The following is a 24,609-nucleotide window of genomic DNA, read 5'->3' on the forward strand; positions in this document are numbered from 1 at the left end:
TCGTAATAAAACGATAAAGATGAGTAACTATTGAATGATTGTTAATTCAATTTCAAGAGATTTTAATCATTGTATTTTTCTTTAATCGTTCTTACGTGATTTAATGAGTAGCGATGTATATGATAGAGCAAGAACTATATGACTAATTACAGCACATGCATAAATAACGTTTCAACGTAAGGAACGGTTATGACATATTAGAAAAGCGAATTAGGAAACAAAAAAAAACGTGAGTTAATATTATCGAAAAAGATTTATGCATTATGGTTTTTTTCTATACTTTCTATTAAAATTTGAAACAGGATCGAAAGAGGTTCACTTCAAAATAACGTATTCATTTTAATTGACATTCTTTGCGGTGTTTCCGAACAAATACAATCGACCATAAAAAATTTACTAACAATTACCTATACGATGTTTTAAACATATATTTTTGTCTTTACAAATTATTCTAGCGCTGCTGCTTTTGCTTTATTTCTACTACAATACTTTCAACTGATTACGTGATTTGAGTAACGAGAAGCAAACTAGTTATTAAATGTTAGCAAATTTTTACTGTGATGTGATGTGATGGTGAATGTAAGTGATGTGTGCATGTTAAATGTAAGTTTATTCGTTGTGTGCTGATTTCTAGAAGCGCAATGTGATAATTTGGTTTTTTTGTTTGTAATGCTTTTAGAGTTTATCCTGATTGCTTTCAAAACACAATGTGTGTTTTGCAAGTTTAATTGAACATCGAGATTTTGATTAATATCAAATAAAACCAACCAAACAACAATAAGGGCAACGAAATCAACAATCATCAATGGGGGCACTCGACTTGTTATGACGTGGGCAACAACTGTACTGGATTTAAAATGAAAATTACCATACTATTTCAAATATGTTAACTTGTATGACTAAATAATCATCAAAATAAAGTATCGGAATCTTAAATAGTTTTAGTAACAATTTTCAAAGAATCTTCTTAAATATCAACTAAGCTAAAATAACAATTTTCCAACCAGTTTATCCTGTCGCTTGAATCCATAATTTGAAATTTCTCAATAATCTCAAGCTATAATTTCAGAACCTGTAATTTCCGGAAAATAGGACACTCATGCCCCCCACCAAACCAATCGCCCAACTGACACATTTTCAGCGCCCTCGAGAGGGATCGAAAAAGAAAGAAAAAAAGTGCATGCAACCAAATGTCTGCTTCAAATTGCGTGTCTATTTGCATTTTTGGCGAGCTGCATGCACTCTGTGCCAGCCAGCCAGCTGGTTTTGACAAGAGGCAACCTACAAAAAACAAACCGCCAGAGACATATTCAAACACACACGACTTTGCCATCGCCGAAACGTTCTAAGCTTTTACGTCATTATTGATTTTGAACTTTAGCCAAATGGTGGTCATTTGTGCCCTGGATTAAGAATGTCATTGGACCGTTTGTTTAAACGACTATATTTTCATTGTTCTGTGCGATTTTGGGTTAGATCAAATCATAATGTCTTAATCACTTAGATTATGGAAAGAAAAGGGAAATTAGATATAATTTATAGAATAACCTAAAGGTTAGGCCATTAGGTCAGTCAAGCCTTCGACCTAGGTTCGAGTAGGAATCTTGCAATAGAGACCGCTGAGGGCCACACTGCAGGGCAAACAATTTGATTTTACCAATAGATTTTACATCATTGTACAAAATACATTTTCGATAACAACTTTCCATATTCTTATTTCTTCTCTCATTTATTTAAAAATATGATAATAAAACCACTATCATTAACGAATATCAATCCTAATATTATTTTTTAGGAAACTGCTATAAAAAATCTTTTACAAGATAAACAAAAACTTAAAAGTTATGACTGGTGTTCAAGCTTATTGCACGCTATTCACTGTTACTGTAGAGTCTTCAGTAGACTATAGATAGTTTTTAAAAGTCTCATCAGTACTTCAATTTGAAAAAAGGTCCCAAATCCTCGCAAAACAGTTCCAATTGCCCCCGTTGATGACTTCGACAGTTGCCAGACTAAATCCAAACCATAAAGTTGAACAAAATAAATTTAACTAAAAAAGACCAAAACAAAAAAAACAGTTTTATTCGGCTCATCTGAAACTGGGGACAGAAAAACATAAATCTCTAGTGTCGTGTCGTCTCGGTGGCGTCTGGGTGAAGATGACGTTTCAGAGGAAGCCCAGTTTTCATCCTGGATTGTTTTCCACCATCATCCCCCCCAGAACCCCACCCTCAGACGATCTACCTTACTCTAAAGGAAACAGGAGACAACAGCTGGACTACGCTCATCGACTACTCTACACTTGCACCACCGCACTTACCCTTGCACGTGAGTGAGTCGTTGCGGCATCCGGCCTGTCTTGGGCGCCACCGGTTCCGCCAGCGTGCTCCTGGCCCCGGCTCGACATGAACTCGTGTGACCGGTAGGCCAGCTCGGGACATTTTTTCCGTCTCGGCAAGGGCGGTTCGTTGATCGAAGCTGTCGCAGGAGGGGTCCATGAAAAGAGAGGGGGATATTGACGGTTGAGATTTGTGGATGGATTTTTACAGCTAAAAACACCAACAGCATTTTCTACTGTGATTTTAGTTTGAAATATTTCTATCACTATTAGCAGCAAAGATGAAAGGATTCAATGTCTTGACGTTTTATGCCAATTACCAGAAAAGTTTAATTTCGATAGACATTATAATCCACTAGCCTAATTAGATAACAACATGCACTATGTATATTAAGTAGCAACGTTATCTACTTTTAGATGCGTTTCAACAGCTGAAGAATAGAATTCTAAAGTCAGTTTACATTCTATACTCTTACCGACGCTAACCTTAAAAAATTTAACAATGTTTTATGCACTCCATGTTTCAATTGCGTATTTTCAATTTTATATTATCTCATCAAAATTCAGTAAGGCTATTTTGAGAAAATCGAAATCAGAAAAAGCGGATTATTGGTCCCTGATAGGTTTACGCACCCTTTCCCGAACACATTATTCAATTTTAAGGTATCTAAGATTTTTCTTTGAATCCCACTTCGTGAAACTGATTGTTGACACGACACTGATTACGAAAGTAAATTTATTTTTAAGAGCTTTAAAAACAGTTCTTTGTCATATTGGTCAAGTGTAGCATAACAACTTTTCTACCATCTACCTTTACAATTTTATAGGAAGTGGTTTCAATTCTTGGTTGCTTGAATTGTAATGAATTGTTTTATTTTTTTTTTTGTAAAACAGCGTTTTTACCAATAAAGTAATCTAAATTTAGAGACCATTTCTCCATTAGGAATATAAAAATATTCATAATTTTGAGAATAAGACACCAATGTGACAATAAGTCGATTTGAAAAAAGATTAAAAGCACACCTAAATAATACGATCAATAATTGAAAGGGTCATACCGCCCCTCCAACATGAGATATCGAAAAATTTACCTATGATTCTGGATCATGGACCAAAATTCAAGTTTTTTTAGTTTCTTTAGTTTCTTTAGTTTCTTTAGTTTCTTTAGTTTCTTTAGTTTCTTTAGTTTCTTTAGTTTCTTTAGTTTCTTTAGTTTCTTTAGTTTCTTTAGTTTCTTTAGTTTCTTTAGTTTCTTTAGTTTCTTTAGTTTCTTTAGTTTCTTTAGTTTCTTTAGTTTCTTTAGTTTCTTTAGTTTCTTTAGTTTCTTTAGTTTCTTTAGTTTCTTTAGTTTCTTTAGTTTCTTTAGTTTCTTTAGTTTCTTTAGTTTCCTCAGTTTTTTTAGTTTCTTTAGTTTCTTTAGTTTCTTTAGTTTCCTCAGTTTTTTTTAGTTTCTTTAGTTTCTTTAGTTTCTTTAGTTTCTTTAGTTTCTTTAGTTTCTTTAGTTTCTTTAGTTTCCTCAGTTTCTTTAGTTTCTTTAGTTTCCTCAGTTTTTTTTTAGTTTTTTTAGTTTCTTTAGTTTCCTCAGTTTCTTTACGGTTTCACGGCTTACGGTTTTCGGTTTTAGATTTATTTTAATAATTTTAATAACCAGAAAAAAAATTTGTTTGGCTTGAAAAAATAATTTTCTTTAATTTTCTTTCAACAGTTTTTTCTGGTTATCAAGTATGTTCAAGCACCTTAAATGCCAAATCCACTTATGTTACCTTGCATTAACTCTAATAACTTAAGAGTCCCGTCAAGCTGCGTTAACGCTTCTCGTAACCGTTGTACTCGCCATAAATTATTACCATCAGACGACGAAAGAAAGTGGTGGGGGCGGTGCAATCTCCGGATCCTCGCTCAACCTCCATTACGTCAATCTCGACAGGTTGGCATAAGCAGTAAATTAATTCATCACCATCCCATTTCATCCACAACATCTCATCATCGTCATCAAGTCTGAGAACACGTGTGAAAGGGAAGAAAGCTCCATCACCAGCACAGACAAAGCCCGCCAGCGATATTCCAAAATTATGAACCCACATTGGAGTGAGTGGGTTCTCCCATCAGTTTCGAGCCTGCAGGGCGTGCGATAAGCTGGGGTGGTGTATTTTAAGCCTGAACGGAAATCCTGTTGGTCGAGGTTTCGAGGGCTGTTTAGACTCAACTCGTGAAGAACAGCTTTTGGCACATTATCGGAGTGAGCAAAACATAAACATGATTCTAAATAAGGACCTGTCAGCAGAGGACGTTTCAAAATGTATCAGCATTATTAATAACACAATTGCTAAACTTTACTGTCTCGCACAAGCGTGGTGCGATACCGCTATAAATACAAATTGAGGTAACAGAACGTGAAATGAGCTTCCGATTACATCATCAATCACGGAATCGGAACCGAATAAAACATTGATAAAAATACAACATTGAAGTGGCGCAAAATCTGCCTTTAACTGAACACAAGTGGTGAAGTTGAATGTGAGCTCATTTGATATAATGAGAAAAAATATTTTCACGCACAAAATAAAAGCTTCTACCGCGAAAGGGAAAAAAATCCTTCCAAAAGAAAGTGAAAAAAGGTGAATAAACGACTTCGTGCTTCCACAGGGCACATAGAACGAAACACACAGGAAAGGACTGAATATTTCATCATTAATTGAAAGTGACATGACAGCAGGGGACCGATACAATACAACCTGCGAATAAATAAAGGAGAAAAGTCCTTTCCCGGTCACGAGTCGATATATCTCTCTTCGGCAATGGCAATAACTCGCACAACATGGTCAAATCAGGGCGGTTCTTTAAAAAAATAACAAAACAATTTTTGTAGTTTTGTTCAATTTCAATTTCAAACAAATTTTTGAACGATTTTAATAACAACCAGTTTAAACTCATGATGGTTTGAGTAATTTTTTTTTTTTTCATAAAAAAGAAAATTCCACATGCAAACACACAATTTCTGTGCCGCACTTGCTGTCGTCACTTAACTCCGGGGAGAAAATAAATCACAAAAGCTGTTTCAGCCCCACGGTCGGCTGTCACAGCCACGGCGGCGATTGGACGACTGAGCACTAGGTGGGCTGTAATTAATTATCTTGTTTTTGAGGTGACAAAAAAGACTGGAAAAATGGATCAACGACATGCCATGCGACATTAAATGCGAAAATAGGTGTCTCCTTTGGACTACTTCAAAGGGACTGAGTTATTTTATATTTTCTCATGTAGTTGAAACTATAGAATATTTAACGAAAATTCAATAAAAATTTCGAGATTTTTGGTTTCTAGATGTTTGAAAGATGTAAAAAGTTTCAAATATGCCAAAAGTGCAACCGAAATTTGACTTAAAATGCATTTAAAGGATAAAGAGGGAGGGGGGGGGGGGGCTAGGTATTCAAAATTTGCTAAACTGCCACCCTAATCGTGTCCGTCCCATATGAACAGCGAGCCGAGAAAAACGCGTGTCAAAGTTGTCCCGCCCATAAGGCTACGTGTTAGAATTTCACGAAAAAAAAAAGGATTTTCTCCTGCTTTCTAGAACAAAGTAGGTACTACATTTTATTGGTTTTTTCTGATAGTTTACATGACCAAACTGCATCATTACCTCAAAATTGACGAAATTACATATGGGACGGACTAGCTTCGAGCGGCAGTAAACTTTTATATTGAAACTAATGAAAAATTACCCTTATAAGTTATTTAAAATTCAAAAAGTGCATTTAATTTCCCGTAAAATGAAATGTTTAACGATGTTTGTCAATTGAGTGACGGGAAATACAGCGATTATAAAACCATTTTCTAACTTTTTTGATGAAAAGTACGTCTTTTCTCGGTACTTTGACACAAAATTTCTATCTCTTCACTGTTTCATGCCAGAAATCACTGAAAAACGTACCTTAGTAAGTATCCAGAAAAATGAAAGGGGTCGTACCGCCATATCAAAAAATTAGATATCAACAAAAAATTTAGTCATGAGATAACGAAAAATTAACCACGGATCCATGATCAGGGACCCACATTATCGCTTAGTGGCTTAGAGCAAAGTTTCACGAAAATCGAAGAGGGGTCGGGGCAACTTTTGTTTGAGTTGGCGGAGAATTATTTACGTTCAAGTTTTAGAAGATGCAGCAAAAAATCCGATGGTAAAATCGCATGCAAAAGCATGCACATCACCTTTGTGAGCAAAAGCATGTAATATTTTTTTATAGACATCACACCGTCTTTTCAGACTGAATTTACTAACCAAACGGGACGAACACAGAACACCCAGAGGAGATGGGCGGGAATCGAACCCGGGCCCCTTAGCACACATGAGGGATCGGCAGCTGATGCCGCTAACCACCGCGCCACGGGGTTCTCCTTGTATGAGAAAACGTGTACACAAAAAGCATGTACCAAAAAAATCAGGTCTGCTCACCTCAAAAATAACATCAATCCGGTAAGAAACATATCCAGATTACCGAGTCCACGCCCCAACCCCCTCGGCTATCTCGCCGCTAAGAATATGGAAGGATCTTCACCGATGTAGCTGTAGGTTCCCCATACATCGTATGCAGTCAACATAGTATATGACGTACGGAAAACCTACTGTTACATTAGCATTGATCCAGCCATTTTCACAGCGACGAGATAGACGAGCGGGTTGGGGTACAAACTTGGTAATCTGAGAATGACTCTCGCCGGATTGATGTTAGTTTTGGGGTGAGCAGTTCTGATTTTTTTCTTCCATGCATGCTTTTTGTGTACACGTTTTCTCATACAATATTACATGCTTTTGCTCACAAAGGTGATGTGCATGCTTTTGCATGCGATTTAACACAGAATTTGTTTACTGTGTACCACCTGGAGCAAAAATGTCGATTTTGACAGAAATGGATAGTACCCGCCTTTCCAATGATTTCTTTTTTTCAATATTGGATGTGTTAAAAACAACGTTGTCTATGGCCATCTATCTAATTCAGAACAAATGTCTGAGGATGGAGAGGCAACTACCTCATCTAGCTCAGGCCCCACCCTGTGTAGGCTGGATATTGAGAAAAATTGGTAGAAAATCAAAAGTAGTTCATATTTAGTTGAAAAAAATCCTCGATATATCTTCTGTTTTACCCAGTCGGTTTTAGCTATCAATTGATTTTGCTGTAAATGTAATTGAATTCTCTCCGTGACGTTTTTCAATCACCCAACATTTGTGATGAGGCACCAATCACGTGGAGCCACATACAAAATATATGTAGACTATTTGTCCCTGATTGTGACGCCATAACCATTTATATCTAGATTTCAATCAACGTTCGGGTTCGGTTGTTCAACGTGGGCGCAACATACCAATCAGTTCTATTCTATTTTAGATCTACGTTTTGTTTACCGTACCCATTATGCGATGAGTGCAAAAGGTTGAAAGCCTTTGCAAATATTTAGAGAGTGATGCTTTCTGGATTTCGAGATGAACTAATAAACTGTTTTTTGGAAAGATTTCTTATATTATTATTAGTTGTTATGTTCTCAAAACTTTCATTTAAGTCTACATAACACTTCTGGTGGTAAGTTAACAGAAAAAAAGCTGGGTTGGTGTGCTCGAAAAAAAATGCAATTTTTTGCACAATTCGCCCCTTTAGGTAACAATTTTGCATGTTTCAGCATGTCGTTGCTTGATTATAATCATGAGTTAAGAGAGAACAAAAAATCAAATCCAGCTACAGAAAAGGGATTCAAAAAAAAGTTGTAGGGAAAGGATATGAGTCAGGCACAACTAGATAGCATAAAAGGTGACGAGGGGGCGAAGCAAGCAAACATGCATTAATTCTGACATTTCCATTATTTTTCAGCATGTAGTATAAAAATTACGCGTTGGAGGAGGAGGTTTATGCAATGAAAAAGATCCATTGCGCAAAAATTATAATCAGCGCAGAACAAGAGTTGGAAAATGAGCAGCTGAGTGGGAGAGGATATTTGAAAAAAGGGAAGCGACAGCAGCGAAAAAAGAGGGTATGATGAAGTTACAGACAGACAGAAAGATTCACCTTCGATGAACTTATCATCCTCCGTTGATTTAGAGAAAAAGTCCGCCTTTGAGCTGGCTGTTGATTTAGGGTACAAAGAAAAGAAGGTGAGCAAAATGCATAGGAAATCATCAAAGATTCAAAAAGTCCCACTTGATCATCCTATATCTGATTATAATATTTTTCTTTTAACGACATCAACTGGCATGAACACTTCACCAAAACAAAGTGGAGCTCAATCCCGTTGGATCACAGACTTTGAAAGTTGCCCGAATTCCCAACTGCTGTGTGCCAATAGTCTGTCACATTACCAATTTCCCTTTGCCTCATAAACCCGAGGAAAAGTGGCGTCAAGCTTGCCACCATCGATCGAATCACGTTTTAACACAGGTTTAGCAGGAAGGTATGGAGAGCATAAACATAAAACATTTTACGATCGTTCCAGACAAATTTATCGTTGAGTTCCTTCTAAAAAGGAGGAAGTGCTGGTAGCATTCGATTAAGTCCAATTCCCTACTTTATTTGTAAGTCGCGAGTAACATGTGACGAGTTTGATGTTTCAATTAATATTTTGTATGGCAATCAATATTATTCATGGAAGTGTTCTCTAATTTCCGCTCATTTTACATATTTTGGAAAACATTTTGCTAATTTTTTCTTCATTTGGTTGCCCAAGGAAGACAACACAACAGAACAACTGATCATCGTGGGATATAATTTGAATGTAAAAATAAATAATGAAATAAATTGCATTTTTTTTTTTCTACGATCCCTGTTAAACTAGTAGTTAATTATAAATTTGAAGTCTAGTTCTGAAATTTATTTAAGGTCTAGGTTATCTTAAGAAATTGAATTCATAACACGTTATCCCTTATAATCCATCAAATGAAAATGTGAAAAAATATTACAAAAGATTCGTTTCAACTGCAAACTTGTTGAACAGTAATGAAAGAAGTAAATTGAAGTACAATGAACTGTGCTAAATGTTTGCTAAACTTTCTCTTTTCTGTAGTTGAAATCTGCTCTATCGACTATTTAAGTATGCAAATCGTATTCCTCTAATGGCAGGTGTAAGAGAGCGTGAATGGCTAGAACATGGAAAAGTGTGACCGAAAAATAATCAAGTTGAAAACTTTTAGTAGTAAGCGTGTGAGCGGCACACGGTGGCCACGTGTAGTTACCGAATTGGTTTGGCACAGGTGGCTTGCGGACGACCTCGGGACCCCCGGTGTACTCGTGCCATCGATAGGTGCTTCTATATTCCGAATGGAGCTGCAAGTAGGAGGAAGAAAAAAAGGGAGAACAGATAAATTATGATGTAATAACAGTTTATTGTGCTGGAGAACACGCCAAAGTGCCAAACTGGACCGGACGACCGGCTGCATTAAAATGGATTTAATATGGAAATGAGGCGGGGATTTCCTTCGGTGTGCTGGTTGGGAACCTTTTCCTGGAACGGTTGGGGTTCGCCACAAAAGTTTTCCCAAGACACACAAGCTTTACTGTTGGGATAGAAGCATGCAATAATCTAGGGAACGGATTGCAAATTTTCGAGCAGTATTGCAGCAGTATTCATTTGCAAAAACTTTACTGCGTAAAAAGCTAAATCAAAAATCAGTGAACAGATTTTCCTTCTTTTTCATTTTTCTAACATACTCTTACAACACCTGAGTTCTAAAAAAATCATCTTACTCTTATTTTTAAGAGTCTTATCTTTAGCTACTAAAGGAATATTTGCTGCGTTTTATATACTTATCTGAAATACAATATCTTCTTTGATTTCATATCATTGTCTGCTTTAAGAAATAAAAAATTGAAAAAAATACAATTAAAAACAAAACAAGAAAACGATTTAAAAATAAATCATAAATCATAAATCATAAATCATAAATCATAAATCATAAATCATAAATCATAAATCATAAATCATAAATCATAAATCATAAATCATAAATCATAAATCATAAATCATAAATCATAAATCATAAATCATAAATCATAAATCATAAATCATAAATCATAAATCATAAATCATAAATCATAAATCATAAAACATAAATCATAAATCATAAATCATAAATCATAAATCATAAATCATAAATCATAAATCATAAATCATAAATCATAAATCATAAATCATAAATCATAAATCATAAATCATAAATCATAAATCATAAATCATAAATCATAAATCATAAATCATAAATCATAAATCATAAATCATAAATCATAAATCATAAATCATAAATCATAAATCATAAATCATAAATCATAAATCATAAATCATAAATCATAAATCATAAATCATAAATCATAAATCAGAAATCATAAATCATAAATCATAAATCATAAATCATAAATCATAAATCATAAATCATAAATCATAAATCATAAATCATAAATCATAAATCATAAATCATAAATCATAAATCATAAATCATAAATCATAAATCATAAATCATAAATCATAAATCACTTTGCCTTGACCGTTTTTTTTTTTTTTGACCACCTAGTATCACCATGATTTCATTTTTTGGAAGAAAATTCACCGATTTTTTGAATTTGAGAAAAAAACGTAGAGTGAAACATACAAACGTCAACACGCACGCACGGCTTGCTTCGATCCTCTCCCTTTGGCCTTTTGTCGCACTTACATCAATTTTCAGGGAGTGGCAAGATAGCACGACAAAATTGAAACTTCTTTCATATGAAAAGTGAGAAAAAATTTCGGAGCTCTTTTGGTTTTCATTGAATATCTCAGGATTGAAATCAAGTTTTGGGGATCTGTGAAGGTCAAAAGATGAGGCATTGTAAGCTGCACAAAATGGCGTTCTCAACTCAATTTGGCCCAAAATGCACGTACGACAAGTTAGCACGACGGCGACGAAGTGGTGAAAATGCATATGAGACTTTTAGCAGTTTAGCAGTGTTCATTTTGCGAAAAAATCTCAAACCTATCAAAATCTCCCCGGTTTTGGGTACAGTATTCGTTCATTTTTGCACTCAAACATGTTCTACACCAAAATACCAGAGCTTCCATAAAATCCTCAAAAATTGCGAAATCCAATCCGACCCGCATTTTTTTTTTTTTTTTTTTTTGTCAACGTTTTGCCCCCCCTCCGACCGGTCAAGCGGGAGCCAACCCAAATGACGTAATTCTTATAAGAAATATTGAATATTATAATTCTTATAATGAAATATTGACTTTTCCTCTGCCGGAGCCAGCGAATCAGCTCTCTTTTCTCCTTAATGTGTTTGTTCACATGTTTGGAGCAACTTTTTTGATAGCTCAACCGACGACCCTTGGCCCGAGAGTCTTTTTTTATTTCTGTATTTATTTTTTTTGCTGGATTTTTCACAGTGAAAAAAAGTTTCAAATGGAATTTTTCCTCAGATTTTTTTTTCATTTTATCGCTTCTATTGAGGCATATCTTAAATAGTTTTAAAATTGAAATTTTAATTCATGCTGCAAAAATACTTAAGCTTCATCGTTGTGTATCCTACTAACTTTTTTTTCTGTGCCCACTGAACGAATTGGTTTGACGAAAAGTACTAAAAAGGCTCGGCCCTAGGGAAAGCAAAAAAGAAATACTGGATGCATGTTTGGGAGCGAATTCCAAATCAAGATTGAGGTTATTACAGTCATGCCACTGGCAGTTGCACGCGACCACGACCAACAACCGAACCCCGGGAGCCAACACTACGGGTTCAGTGTTTAGCGTGTCATGCTGCTCCTAGAACAAAACATCCACAAGAACTGAAAATAAAAGTCAAAATCATCGAGAGATATGCAGTGTATTTAGTTGTCAAATGTTGAATGAGCTCATAAAATATAAGTTGTTTCAATTTTAGAAAACAAACACAATGACATAACTATTGATACTGCCAAGAAATTGAAATAATAAACTGATTTGCTTTTGGCTCAGCAGTCGGTCATTGCTAAATAAAGAAATATAATTTCCTGAAACCACCATTTTTACGATCCATGCAAAAACCCGTATTCATTCCGAAAAACCTGCAGAATCTCGTTAACGGTCTTAAAATGCCATTTATTATTTCATGTAATCCTTTTCAGCACATTTTGCTTCACTTGACCTTTTGCCGATTCCACCTTTCGTCGGTGTGCGTCATTAGCATTAAATTTCCGAAATGATCCTAGCAAAATTGAAACACAACCCTCCTTGCAAGAGCGAATGGGCTGTGTCTTTTTTTAAGGCAAGCACCTGCCGTTAAGGTACACCTATTAACGAGAGTATGGGATCAGGAAATATGTTTTTCTATTTTTGCACTAAATTGAGGCATTTTTCGAGACGAGATTTGTCTGACCACGCCTTCTGTCGGATGGGGAAGTAAATGTTGGCCCCGGTCTAACCTTAGATGGTTAGATCGTTAGCTCAATCCAGGTAAAGGAGTCGTCTCCCTGGGTCCTGCCTCGGTGGAGTCGCTGGTAGGCAGTTGGACTAACAATCCAAAGGTCGTCAGTTCGAATCCTAAGGTGGATGGAAGCTAAGGTGTAAAAAGAAGTTTGCAGTTGCCTCAACAACCAAACCTTCGGACACCTAGTTTCAAGTAGGAATCTCGCAATCGAGAGAACGCCAAGGCAATGCTGTAGAGCGAATAATTCGATTTTTTTTTTGAGTTTACATAATTTTGAGTTAAAAGAAATCGTCAACTTTCATGTTTTGTTTTGAAAACAAAAAAGAAGCATTTCAAACAAATTTTATTTTTGGTAGATTATGCTGCGTTCAAATGCAAAAAAATCAAACCATCCACATTAACGACCCCCGGGTCTTTTGTGGTCTCTATTGCAAGTTTCTGCTCGAACCTAGAAGTCCGAAGGCTTGAATGGGGAGAGCACCCAAACCTATTTTTACTCCAAGGAACCTTTCACCCCAGTGTTTGAACTGACGACCTTTGGATTGCGAGTCCAACCGCCGCCAGCGATTCCACCGGAGAAGGCTTGGTTTGGTGTGTTGTTTGTACTTATGGCATGGAGACGACTCCTACACCTGGAATGACTTAACGGCTTAACAACCAAGGCCGGGACCGACATTTTACTTCCTCATCCGATGGAAGGTTGCAGCAGATGGGAATCGAACCCAGAATCATCCGCTTACAAAGCGGACAGCGTAACCATTCGGCCACGGTGGCAGTAAATGCCTGGATTTTGAATACATTTTGCATAATTTTATAAAATTTAATGTTACATAACATGCATTAACATGTAGCCCAATAGTATGGAAGTATAACATGATCAGGAGTCAAACTAATTTTAGTATAATATACAATAACTTTTCTCACAATGGTGATGTGCATGCTTTTTCAATTTTAATATTTGATATTTTGCAGTTACTTATGAGCAATTCTCTGAGATTTCGGTCATTCGATTTTTTCTGTATTTTTTAATCCGGCTGAAACTTTTTTGGTGCCTTCGGTATGCCCAAAGAAGCCATTTTGCATCATTAGTTTGTCCATATAATTTTCCATACAAATTTGGCAGCTGTCCATACAAAAATGATATGTGAAAATTCAAAAATCTGTATCTTTTGAAGGAATTTTTTGATCGATTTGGTGTCTTCGGCAAAGTTGTAGGTATGGATATGGACTACACTGAAAAAAAATTATACACGGTAAAAAAAAATTTGGTGATTTTTAATTAAACTTTTTGTCACTAAAACTTGATTTGCAAAAAAACACTATTTTTAATTTTTTTAATTTTTTGATATGTTTTAGAGGACATAAAATGCCAACTTTTCAGAAATTTCCAGAATGGGCAAAAAATCTTTGACCGAGTTATGATTTTTTGAATCAATACAGATTTTTTCAAAAAATCGAAATATTGATTGCAAAAATTTTTCAACTTCATTTTTCGATGTAAAATTGAATTTGGAATCATAAAGTACTTTAGTGAATTTTTTATAAAGTGCACCGTTTTCAAGTTATAACCAATTTTAGGTAACTTTTTTGAAAAAAGTCGCAGTTTTTCATTTTTTAAAATTAGTGCCCATGTTTGCCCATCTTTGAAAAAAATATTTTTGAAAAGCTGAGAAAATTCTCTATATTTTGCTTTATTGAACTTTGTTGATACGACCCATATTTGCTGAGATATTGCCATGCAAAGGTTAAAAAACAGGAAAATTGATGTTTTCTAAGTCTCACCCAAATAACCCACCATTTTCTAATGTCGATATCTCAGCAACTATAGGTCCGATTTACAATGTTAATATATGAAACATTCGTGAAATTTTCCGATCTTTTCGAAAAAAATAAACATTCAATATAACGTCCATTTGAAATGTTAGTCTTGATTTTAAATTTTCTAAAATATTTTTTTCGAAAAGATCGGAAAATTTCACGAATGTTTCATATATTAACATTGTAAATCGGACCTATAGTTGCTGAGATATCGACATTAGAAAATGGTGGGTTATTTGGGTGAGACTTTTTTTTTTTTTATTCTTTATTATAGAGTTCTTGGGTGAGACTTAGAAAACATCAATTTTCCTGTTTTTTAACCTTTGCATGGCAATATCTCAGCAAATATGGGTCGTATCAACAAAGTTCAATAAAGCAAAATATAGAGAATTTTCTCAGCTTTTCAAAAATATTTTTTTCAAAGATGGGCAAACATGGGCACTAATTTTAAAAAATGAAAAACTGCGACTATTTTCAAAAAAGTTACCTAAAATTGGTTATAACTTGAAAACGGTGCACTTTATCAAAAATTCACTGAAGTACTTTTTGATTGCAAATTCAATTTTACATCGAAAAATGAAGTTGAAAAATTTTTGCGATCAATATTTCGATTTTTTGAAAAAATCTGTATTGATTCAAAAAATCATAACTCGGTCAAAGATTTTTTGCCCATTCTGGAAATTTCTGAAAAGTTGGCATTTTATGTCCTCTAAAACATATCAAAAAATAAAAAAAATTAAAAATAGTGTTTTTTTGCAAATCAAGTTTTAGTGACAAAAAGTTAAATTAAAAATCACCAAATTTTTTTTACCGTGTATAATTTTTTTTCAGTGTAGTCCATATCCATACCAACAACTTTGCCGAAGACACCAAATCGATCAAAAAATTCCTTCATAAGATACAGATTTTTGAATTTTCACATATCATTTTTGTATGGACAGCTGCCAAATTTGTATGGAAAATTATATGGACAAACTAATGATGCAAAATGACTTCTTTGGGCATACCGAAGGCACCAAAAAAGTTTCAGCCGGATTAAAAAATACAAAAATTAAAATTAAAGAAAAAAGACCGATTCCGTAGAGAACTGCTCTTATGCTTTGATGCTCAGATTTTCCAGCTGAAAGCTGACCTTTACATTTGGTGGATAGGGTCTTGAATATCAAGTAAGCAGTAGAATAACTTTTTATGTGATGAGTGTCAACAATGTACGGATTTTTTAACGGGTTTTATAGTATTTTTCCGGATGTAAATCATTTTTTTGCAACTCCAAAGTGAAGCTACCTACATACTTACTTTTTCTGTCATTCTCGAAGGCCACAATGGCCTAATTTTTTTCACAAAATTGGATAGTAATACTTTTCGGTACAAGGGCTGAAAAGTTCTACTTTTTAGTCTAAATTTAGAAAATTTTGAGCAAATTTTGAAATATTCATTAGTTTAACCTCGAATTTTAAAATAAAATTAAAAAACTTGAATTTATACACACGTGAAGGTGGGTCTAAAAAGAATTAGTACAGTGCCTGTGAGGACGCGCAGTCCTATTTTTCGCGTCATTTTCATCTTTTTTCTAGTTTAGTGGCATCAGTGCAAGCTCAATGTGTTTCTTGTTGTAACGTGATTGCAAGCGGTGGTGAGGGGATGATAATTGAAAAAAAAAGAGTCATTATCAGTACAGAGGCTGTATTGTATGTTTTGTTCATGTGTCCGCCTTGAAAGCAATTTCTTCTTGAGTTGATCCTGTTTTCTAAAACTTTTCATATCATCTTTGCCTACTGTTGTAAACTTTTTCAGAATTTCAAAATTATCTTTGTATAGAGAATTTGTTATTTGAATTTCTGTTCTTTAGTATATCAATGCCGGTGAATGGGTAGGGAGCACCAGGGTAGTGGACAGCATGCTGTAATGGCGGAAACTGGATGAGCTAACGTGGATATCCTACGTGATACAAGGAGAAAATAGATAATCATGTATACTATTCTTAGGGAATGGTTGTCTGCCGCGCCCTTTTAAGCTCCCTCCAGCGAGCGAGTCCTGTTTATACAGCTTTGTCAGATTTTTTCGGATGTTCGGAAGGGTGGCGCTGGAGGTAAAATCCTAACATCCTAATGTGAAGGTGGGTCTAGGAGGTCTAATTTAGAAGTTCATTTTACGTGTGATTTTATAGCCATTCCTCAGTAAGGTGAGCAAAAGCAAAAAAGATTGACGTATTGACGACATCGACAACAAGGCGCGACTGGAATTATTTCCAATCCCTTCAAACATTTCTCATTCGTGACATCATATCTCGGTCGAAATGGCAAATACCTCAAATTTCATGCGGCCTTCCACGAAGCAAAAATTCGATTATGCTGGCAAACATCGTAACGGCTAGTGTACACCAGACATGAGCATCCAATTCGCCAAACACAAAAAAAAACCTTCCCACTTGGAGACTATCAAGGTTTTTCTACGTAGAAGGAAGATATTTGGCAGCACTTTCAGCAAAATAAAAAAAAAAGAAATTTTTCTTCCAGTCCGACAGCGCCGACAGGATGCGGCACCACGAATCATGTGTTTTCCACCACAACCGAAAGCCATTGCACGCATACTACTACAGCAAGAAAAATCTACTCACACAGAGGCCACATTTCCCAGTGTAAGGGAAACGCAGACTCAAGTTGTGTGTGTGAGTATTCGTGTGGTATGGAAATGCCGGTGTAATTTTCCAATGTGCGGCTGTGCCCTATTAGTCCTTCCGACGGCATTTCCCCCTCCCCCGACACTCTTTATCAACCCGTAGGTGTGTCGTACATTGGCGTTTTAGTTTCGGTCGAGGGCTTTTTTTTTTTTGCTCTCGAGGGAAATGAGCATATGTACGACGAACAATGGGTGGAAGAAACCTTCCCTGGCGAGAAATGAGTGGCGAAATGTAGGTGAACGGATTATGGCTCGCTGGTTACATAAAAGTGGTACTGAAAGTGGTATTGAATGGAAAAGTATATTGAGAACCGAAAAGCTTCTGAAAGGTAGAAAGCCTCGTTGAATCTCAAAGGGCAGATTTGAAAAAAAGAAAACTGTTGCTACATATGTGTAAGCTGAATAGATTCAAAGAGATTCCTACGTATACTGTTAAATTTCGATGTAAGCAACAGCAAACAACATGCCCATTAGTTTTGCTTAGTTTTGCAATTTGTCGGGAATTTCCGGGACCCGGGATTTTTTTGGGCAAAAACAATTGATTTGTGGACAAAATTTGAAAGAACTACAACACATTTTAAACATTGGCATTTAATATCATTGAGTCATAGTTATTCTTTAATATATGTTTAGTATCAAAATTTCAATTACTTTGTGTATTACTTTCTTCTTGTTAAAAAAGCGTCCCAAATCTGCTAGTACAAGTTTAATCAATGGTTTCCATGTTTTTTTAAACAGTACCGATTTTTATTTCTATTCTAAATTCTCAAAGCCACAATGACGTCGTCGTGCTATCATGTTGTACGTCGCTTTTTGACGTTCCGAAAAAAACGCGTTTTAATGTTTGACCTTGAATAAACAAAAACGAGAGCATGCGATGTAAACAATAACAAAAACGTTTTGTTTGGTTGACCATTTTGTGCATTGCCCCGAAGTATGGTTAAATTTGGTTGCCGGAGTAGCTTGTATCGGTGTCAAACGCGTTCTGACCTGAAAACCCTTTGGCACTTACATCAATTTTTAGGCTGCGTCAAGATAGAACGACAAGATTAAAAAAAAAATCTTATGAAAAGTGACAAAAAATTCCGGGGATTTTTTAGTTTTATTGAATATCTCAGGATGGAAATCGAATTTTGGGGATCTTTGAAGGTCAAAATAAAACTTAATTCTTTATTTCTGGGCTGTTATTGCTAGTTTTGTAGGTTAAATTTGAGCTCCCCAACTTAGTGGTCGTGTCATCAATTTCAAATATTGAGATTTATGTACAAGTTTGGTTTTCCACTTTCTGAATTTGCTAATCAAACAAGCAATGATAGAATCAAATTTAAAAATGGCTATGTGTTTGTTTTCTGTGCATGGAATTTAACCACAAAGAACAGATGTAGGGGAATTATACGCATTTTAATCACTCTAAGCCGATCGACCAATTCTCATCACTTTTGCCGTTTTTCAGATGTATCAACAATGGAGAGTTGCTTGCTCACTTTTATTTGAGCTAGTTATTACTTTGGAACAGTCAAAAACACTTTATGAAAGCTGTAATTCATGATAAAAGTACTAAAAAAACGTTGATAGAAACGTGTGTAAAAATTCAAACCAAAATACTTTGAAAAGAGCTAGGGTGTGCAGCATTCGCCTGGATAGCGCCACTTCCAAAATCATGACTACAGTAGCAGAACGTTGGACCATCCAATCACTTTACAAAACATTCCGTATGAACGACATCAGACTAATGTCTGACTATCCTTCATCAAAGGGTTGCAATTTCACGCGCGAAAAAATGTATACAAAACAAAATCGGAGATAACATGTGTAAAGGGACTATTATAAGTTGTCGATAAAAAAATATATATAAAGAATGAATTTTTTAGTCTGTTTTTGATAATGTCAATGATTTTTTGCATCGTTTCTAACTAACAGATATTGTACTGAAATGAATTTTATATTTGAACAAGGTAAACATTTATTTTCTTTCGAAATTTCTGAGCCATTCAATATTATTTAGTCAAGTTTTCTCATCCGCAATTTTCTGCGATTTAACTCTTCTTGCTTCTATTATCGCTAATTGGATTTTGATTTTTTTTTTACCCAATATTTATGAGTATAAAAACTCCCGGAGACTCTACTAAATTTGCTGGGAATCGAGAATCTAAAAAATGGTAAATTTCCCGGGAAGTCCCACTCGCCACCCTCTAATTAGGAGTAAGCAGGATACACTTTTACTTTAAAAACTTGATTTCGAAATTCGCGGCATTTGACGATTTTTACCAACTTTACAGCAAATTTTACGGATTACGTGGCTTAATCTAAATCATGATGAATCACTAAACCTTATCATAAACTTTTCAATGCAAGTCTCAAGGCAAAGTTTAGGGGTTTTTCATATAAAATGGGAATGTTAATATAAAGAAATATCTTGGATTTTCTGATCGATTAAGTATGTATCTTAAAGTATCAGTTCAAGATATGAGCAATTCTCTACAAAATCGGCCGATTTCGACCTTTTTATTTGTTTATATTTTTGATTTGGCTCAAACTTTGTGGGGGCCTTCCCTATGATCAAAGAAGCTATTTTGTGTCATTGGTTCATTTGGTCTCCATACAATTTTAGCAGCAGTCAAAAATGGTACGTAAATATTCAAGCAGCTGTAACTTTTGAGTGAATTTTTTGATCAATTTAATGTCTTGGGCAAAGTTGTAGGTATCGTTGAAGATTTGAAATAGGTTCACGGAAAAAAATGCCGAACTTTTTTTCCACAAAACTCAATTTCTCAAAATACGTATTTTTTGATTATTGAAATTTTTTGATATGTTTGGTGATGGTGAATTGGTGATGATTTTAAAATGTTGTGTCAAAAAGAATTTTTTGAATAAATATTATCCCGATTGGATGGCGTAATTCCGAAAAAAATATTGTTATACCTCTGATTGTTTTCATTATTTAACTGTGAAATAAACTTTGTTGCCATTGCTAATCCGACTGTTGGTTGCTAAAATCAAGCCTCTCAGGATGTATTGTTAACTATTACTAAGATTTTTAATGTTTAAAAGTGAACCTTTAGTTTAATTTTTTGGACTTTTCTATACTGCCCATGATCGCATAAATGTCCCATATGCATTTTCATCATTTTTTAGTTAATAATGCAGTTTGGTTCAAAATCGTGTGCTCTTCCAGAAAAGCTTATAACATCCCGTACTTTGTTCTAGAAATCAGGAGGAAATCCAGTTTTTTCACGAAAACTCAACACGTAGCCTTATGTATGGGACAAACTCTAAGAGCGTTTTTCTCAGCTTGCTGTTTTTGCATATGGGACATTTATCCGAACATGGGCAGTATAGTTGATAATGCATTTGATTTTTTTAAACCAATAAAAATTTCCCAAGTAGCAAGTTAAACATCGTTTTTTATTTTTTTGTTGAACAATTGCTGCACATGCGTTTTTATACGTTAATTATAGAACAAGTGTCATAAAATTTGGTCAATTGTTCTCATTTTGATCAAAAAACCATTGTTCAACATGGTTGTGTAACACAAATGCCAAATCTAGCAACAGATTACGAATAGTTCATTTTAAAGATTTTTCTGACTCAAATGGAACATGCTTGTAGAACTCGAAAAGCAAAATGACATTTGTAGACATGATGTTTCATTTCAGTTTGCTAAACATGATAACTTAGTAGAATTAACCTCTGGCTTTGGATGGGATTTCACGTAAAAAAGTTGTTTATGTGTAGATCGCGTTCGTGTTTTAAAAACCGAGCAAGAACATGTTGATGAAACAAGCACAGATAGTTCTAAAAATAGAAACAGCTTATGTTCAAAAGAAATTTTAACAAACTGTTAGTGAACTTGGTAAAACCTAAATGACCGCAGACTTCTTATTGACGTTTAGGCCTTCTCATCCATTATAACCCCTCGTGGAAAGAAGGAGACGCGCGCCCGGACTTGACATTTGGAGTGATCTTGAGTTCGATTCTTGCCCTTAGCATTCTTCATCAAAAAGGAAAACTGAAAATGCAGCCCCAGGAACCAGCAGCAGTATTAGAGCAAGCGATGTTAATTAGCACTCAAACATCATTGAAAAAACCCCAAAGGCATAATTAGGAAATAGAATGATTTTTTTGCGGGTGATATTTTTTTTATTATCCATCATTCATATTATTATCATTCATAAATGGCGTATTCCTAATAAATTACAAAAAATAGTAGTTAAAGTATCGTAAAGCGACACTATTCACAAATAAAGGAATGGATTAAATCAAGAAAAAAAAATTTTTTGAGCGAACACCTTGATCGTAATTTATGAAGAGCCGTTTAACATTCTTGTCTGCCACGATATGTTCGTGGTTTAACAAACAAACGGTAGCTGTTTGACATGTGGCGTCGCGGTGTTCATCAAACATTCATAGCATGCTAAGAAAAATTTGACGCTTTTCTGGGGAAAACCGTTGGTTCCAAAAACTCCGGATGTATTGCCGTTGATCTCGATGGGAGTTGACCGAATCGACCTGGTCTTTTAGGGAAAGTTGTTCTCCAGACGATTTCGCTCATTTCGGGCCATCCTAGAAGTTTCTACATGTTTTCCCCAGGCCTGTAGAAGCGAATGAACGAAAATTCAAAATTTCCCATAGTAAATCCCATGTAAACTTGAACTCGCTTGAGACAAGCCAGTTTTCAACCAAATGAGCTGAAATTTGGTGTGAGAGTCCCTATGGGTATGCCCTACAAGGGGAACCACACCAGAACTTGATCTGAGATCTGTTCAAAATCCGTACCCACCCTAATACATATCGACTCAGAATCGAAAACTGAACAAATGTCTGTGTGTATGTGTGTGTGTGTATGTCTGTGTGTATTGACCAATAATGTCACTCAGTTTTCTCAGCACTGGCTGAACCGATTTTGACCAAACCAGTCGCATTAGACATGGTTTAGGGTACCATACCGTGCTATTGAATTGTTTGAAGTTTCGATGACTAGTTCAAAAGTTATGTATAAAAATGTTTTCGCATATTTTCGGAAGTTGAATAAATGGCAGTAATCTGAACCAAACATCATCATTTTATAAATCGTTAGTTAGGTAATTGAAAGACCTTCCTAAAGAATCTAAAACATTGAAGATCTGGCAACCCTGTCTCGAGTTCTGATCACTTAAGTGATATTTATGTACTTTTTTGTAGCCGGATCTCACTTAAATGTATGGAAACAATGTCCGGATCCATCATCCGACCCACCAATGGTTAGGTAATTGAAAGACCTTTCCAACGAGTCCAAAACATTGAAGATCTGGCAACCCTGTCTCAAGCTATGACCACTTATGATGCCACTTATGAGCCCTTGAGTGATATGTATGTAATATGATATGTATGCGTGTTTTTGTGTTCCGGAACTTAACGAAATTAGACAAAATTTGTGTCCAAACTCATCATATCACATATCACCCATTGTTGGAAAAGAGTGAAAAAGGCACCAACTACATAGGTGGATTACGTAAGTTTTTTATTACTCATTTGCAACACTGGTCTAGATGGTTCTCGCTAGAACGAAAAAAAAATGAAATTGAAGCATTCATACATTTAGGGAATATGGGAAAAAAGTCGTAAAACTTCAATAAAATAATAGTTTTGTTTTGAGTTCTTAAATATTTTGCATTTTAACAGTAGCATAACTGTTATCATGAATTTTGTGATACTTTTTCTGTAAATTTTAATAATCATCTCGAATTTGTTGTACTTAGCACTAAAACATCCCACCCGTGTGGATCAATCGGACTCACAATCCTGAGGTTCCTGTTTCGAATCCCGCGACGGGCGCTCTAAAATTCTAAGCGTAAATATGTGTATCCAGTGCCGTCGCTCTGCGCCGTAATCAAACACTGTGGAGCCCAGGGTGGCGAAGTCCTTGTAGTTAAAAAGGAAGACACTAGTGGTTGGTACTAGTAATAGTGGCCGACAGATATAAAGTCAACTTCGTTTCTTAAATATTCGATGAATTTTGGGACTGGTTTTGTACTTGTCATGCTGAAAAAAGAAAAACGAACATTTTCCAATAAAATTTTCTTCTCGACCTAGTTCACAAACTCATAACCGATCATCTAAATCCCCTGATCTTCTGCGCCTACCAGCTGTTTCTCCTTCCAGGATATCTCTTTCGAGTGAAAGGAAAATCTCGAAGGAAAGCGCAATTCGTCGTTGGAAACCGACCGACCCCCAACCAAACGATGATAAATGGGCAATATTCTGCAGAACAAATTCCGCCCCCTTAGATTCCTTGCTAGTACTAGAGGAAGAGTACCTATATTCTGACTGACTGAACCCAGAACCAAAGAGCACAGAGGCATCGATGTGTAAATAGCGCATTCGGTTCATACATGAAGCACTTGCCATTTCCTGAGAGTACCAGACAGGAAAATATGCAGAACAAACACAGACGCATTCGCACCCTCAAGAGAAGAGGGGAGGGGACGCCCCGATTCTGAAAAAAAATGCTCGCGGAACGTGGGGTGAGAAATTGCGATTTTTCTTGGAGAGCTGACTGCTTGGAAGAGTGTGCAGGGCAGGATTTTTCCTTTTTGCCTTCCTCACCTCAATGTGGCAAGGCTATAAAATCACTCGAAAAATGAACTTCTCAACCTTCATGTATACCTATCGACTCAGAATCAAATTCTGAGCAAATGTCTGTGTGTGTGGTGGGATGTTGATCAAAAAATTGTCACTCGATTATCTCGACATTGGCTGAACCGATTTTATCCGTTTTGGCGTCATTCGATCCGTCTTGGGGTCCCATAAGTCGCTATTAAAAATCATGCTGTTTAGTTAAGTACTTTAAAAGTTATGCTTAAAAAACGATTTTAACAAAAGTCTGGAAGATTGTAAAAAGGGTGGTTTTTGTCAGAAAACCCATCATGTTATATATTGTTAGAACGGTATTTAAAAGATCTTTCCAACGCGTCCAAGACATTGGAGATCTGATAATTATAATTATTTACGCACTTTTTTTAGGCCGGATCTCAGATATTTTGATGAAAATGCTGTCCGGATCTTTCATGCGACCTATCGTTGGATAGGTATTCAAAAGACCTTTCCAACGTGTTCAAAACATTGAAGATCTGACAACCCTATCAAAAGTTTTATGCAATTAAGTGTTATTTAAGCACTTTTTGCATTTTGGATAGCACCCTTTAAATGTGAGGAAGGCGCCAACCACCTAAGGGTGGATTAAGTGACGTTTTTTATATGTAATGATTTTGATTTTGCTGAATTTATATTGAAATTTTCACGAGGAAGGTTACTTTCTATGATTTTAGTAAACTTCTATTTTGGAATATTGATAGCAGAGCTACAGAGTCGGAGTCAGCAACT

General features: G+C 35.5%; 1 protein-coding gene across 11 annotated transcripts in view; it reads right to left on the reverse strand.

Moving 5' to 3' along the window:
* Positions 1–24,609, reverse strand: part of LOC6034957 (mucin-5AC) — a 66,622-nt gene that overhangs the window by 40,265 nt on the left and 1,748 nt on the right. For 10 of the 11 annotated variants that reach the window (XM_038249923.1, XM_038249929.1, XM_038249931.1 and 7 more), the window contains 3 exons: positions 9,555–9,645; positions 8,395–8,451; positions 2,321–2,478 (listed from right to left, as the gene is read on the reverse strand). In XM_038249923.1, coding sequence (XP_038105851.1) covers positions 2,321–2,478; positions 8,395–8,451; positions 9,555–9,645 — 306 coding nt within the window. The remainder of the gene's footprint in view (positions 1–2,320; positions 2,479–8,394; positions 8,452–9,554; positions 9,646–24,609) is intronic. The other variant, XM_038249928.1, reaches the window with a different exon arrangement.

This window comes from Culex quinquefasciatus, chromosome 1 (assembly GCF_015732765.1).
Source record: "Culex quinquefasciatus strain JHB chromosome 1, VPISU_Cqui_1.0_pri_paternal, whole genome shotgun sequence".
NCBI lineage: Eukaryota > Metazoa > Arthropoda > Insecta > Diptera > Culicidae > Culex > Culex quinquefasciatus.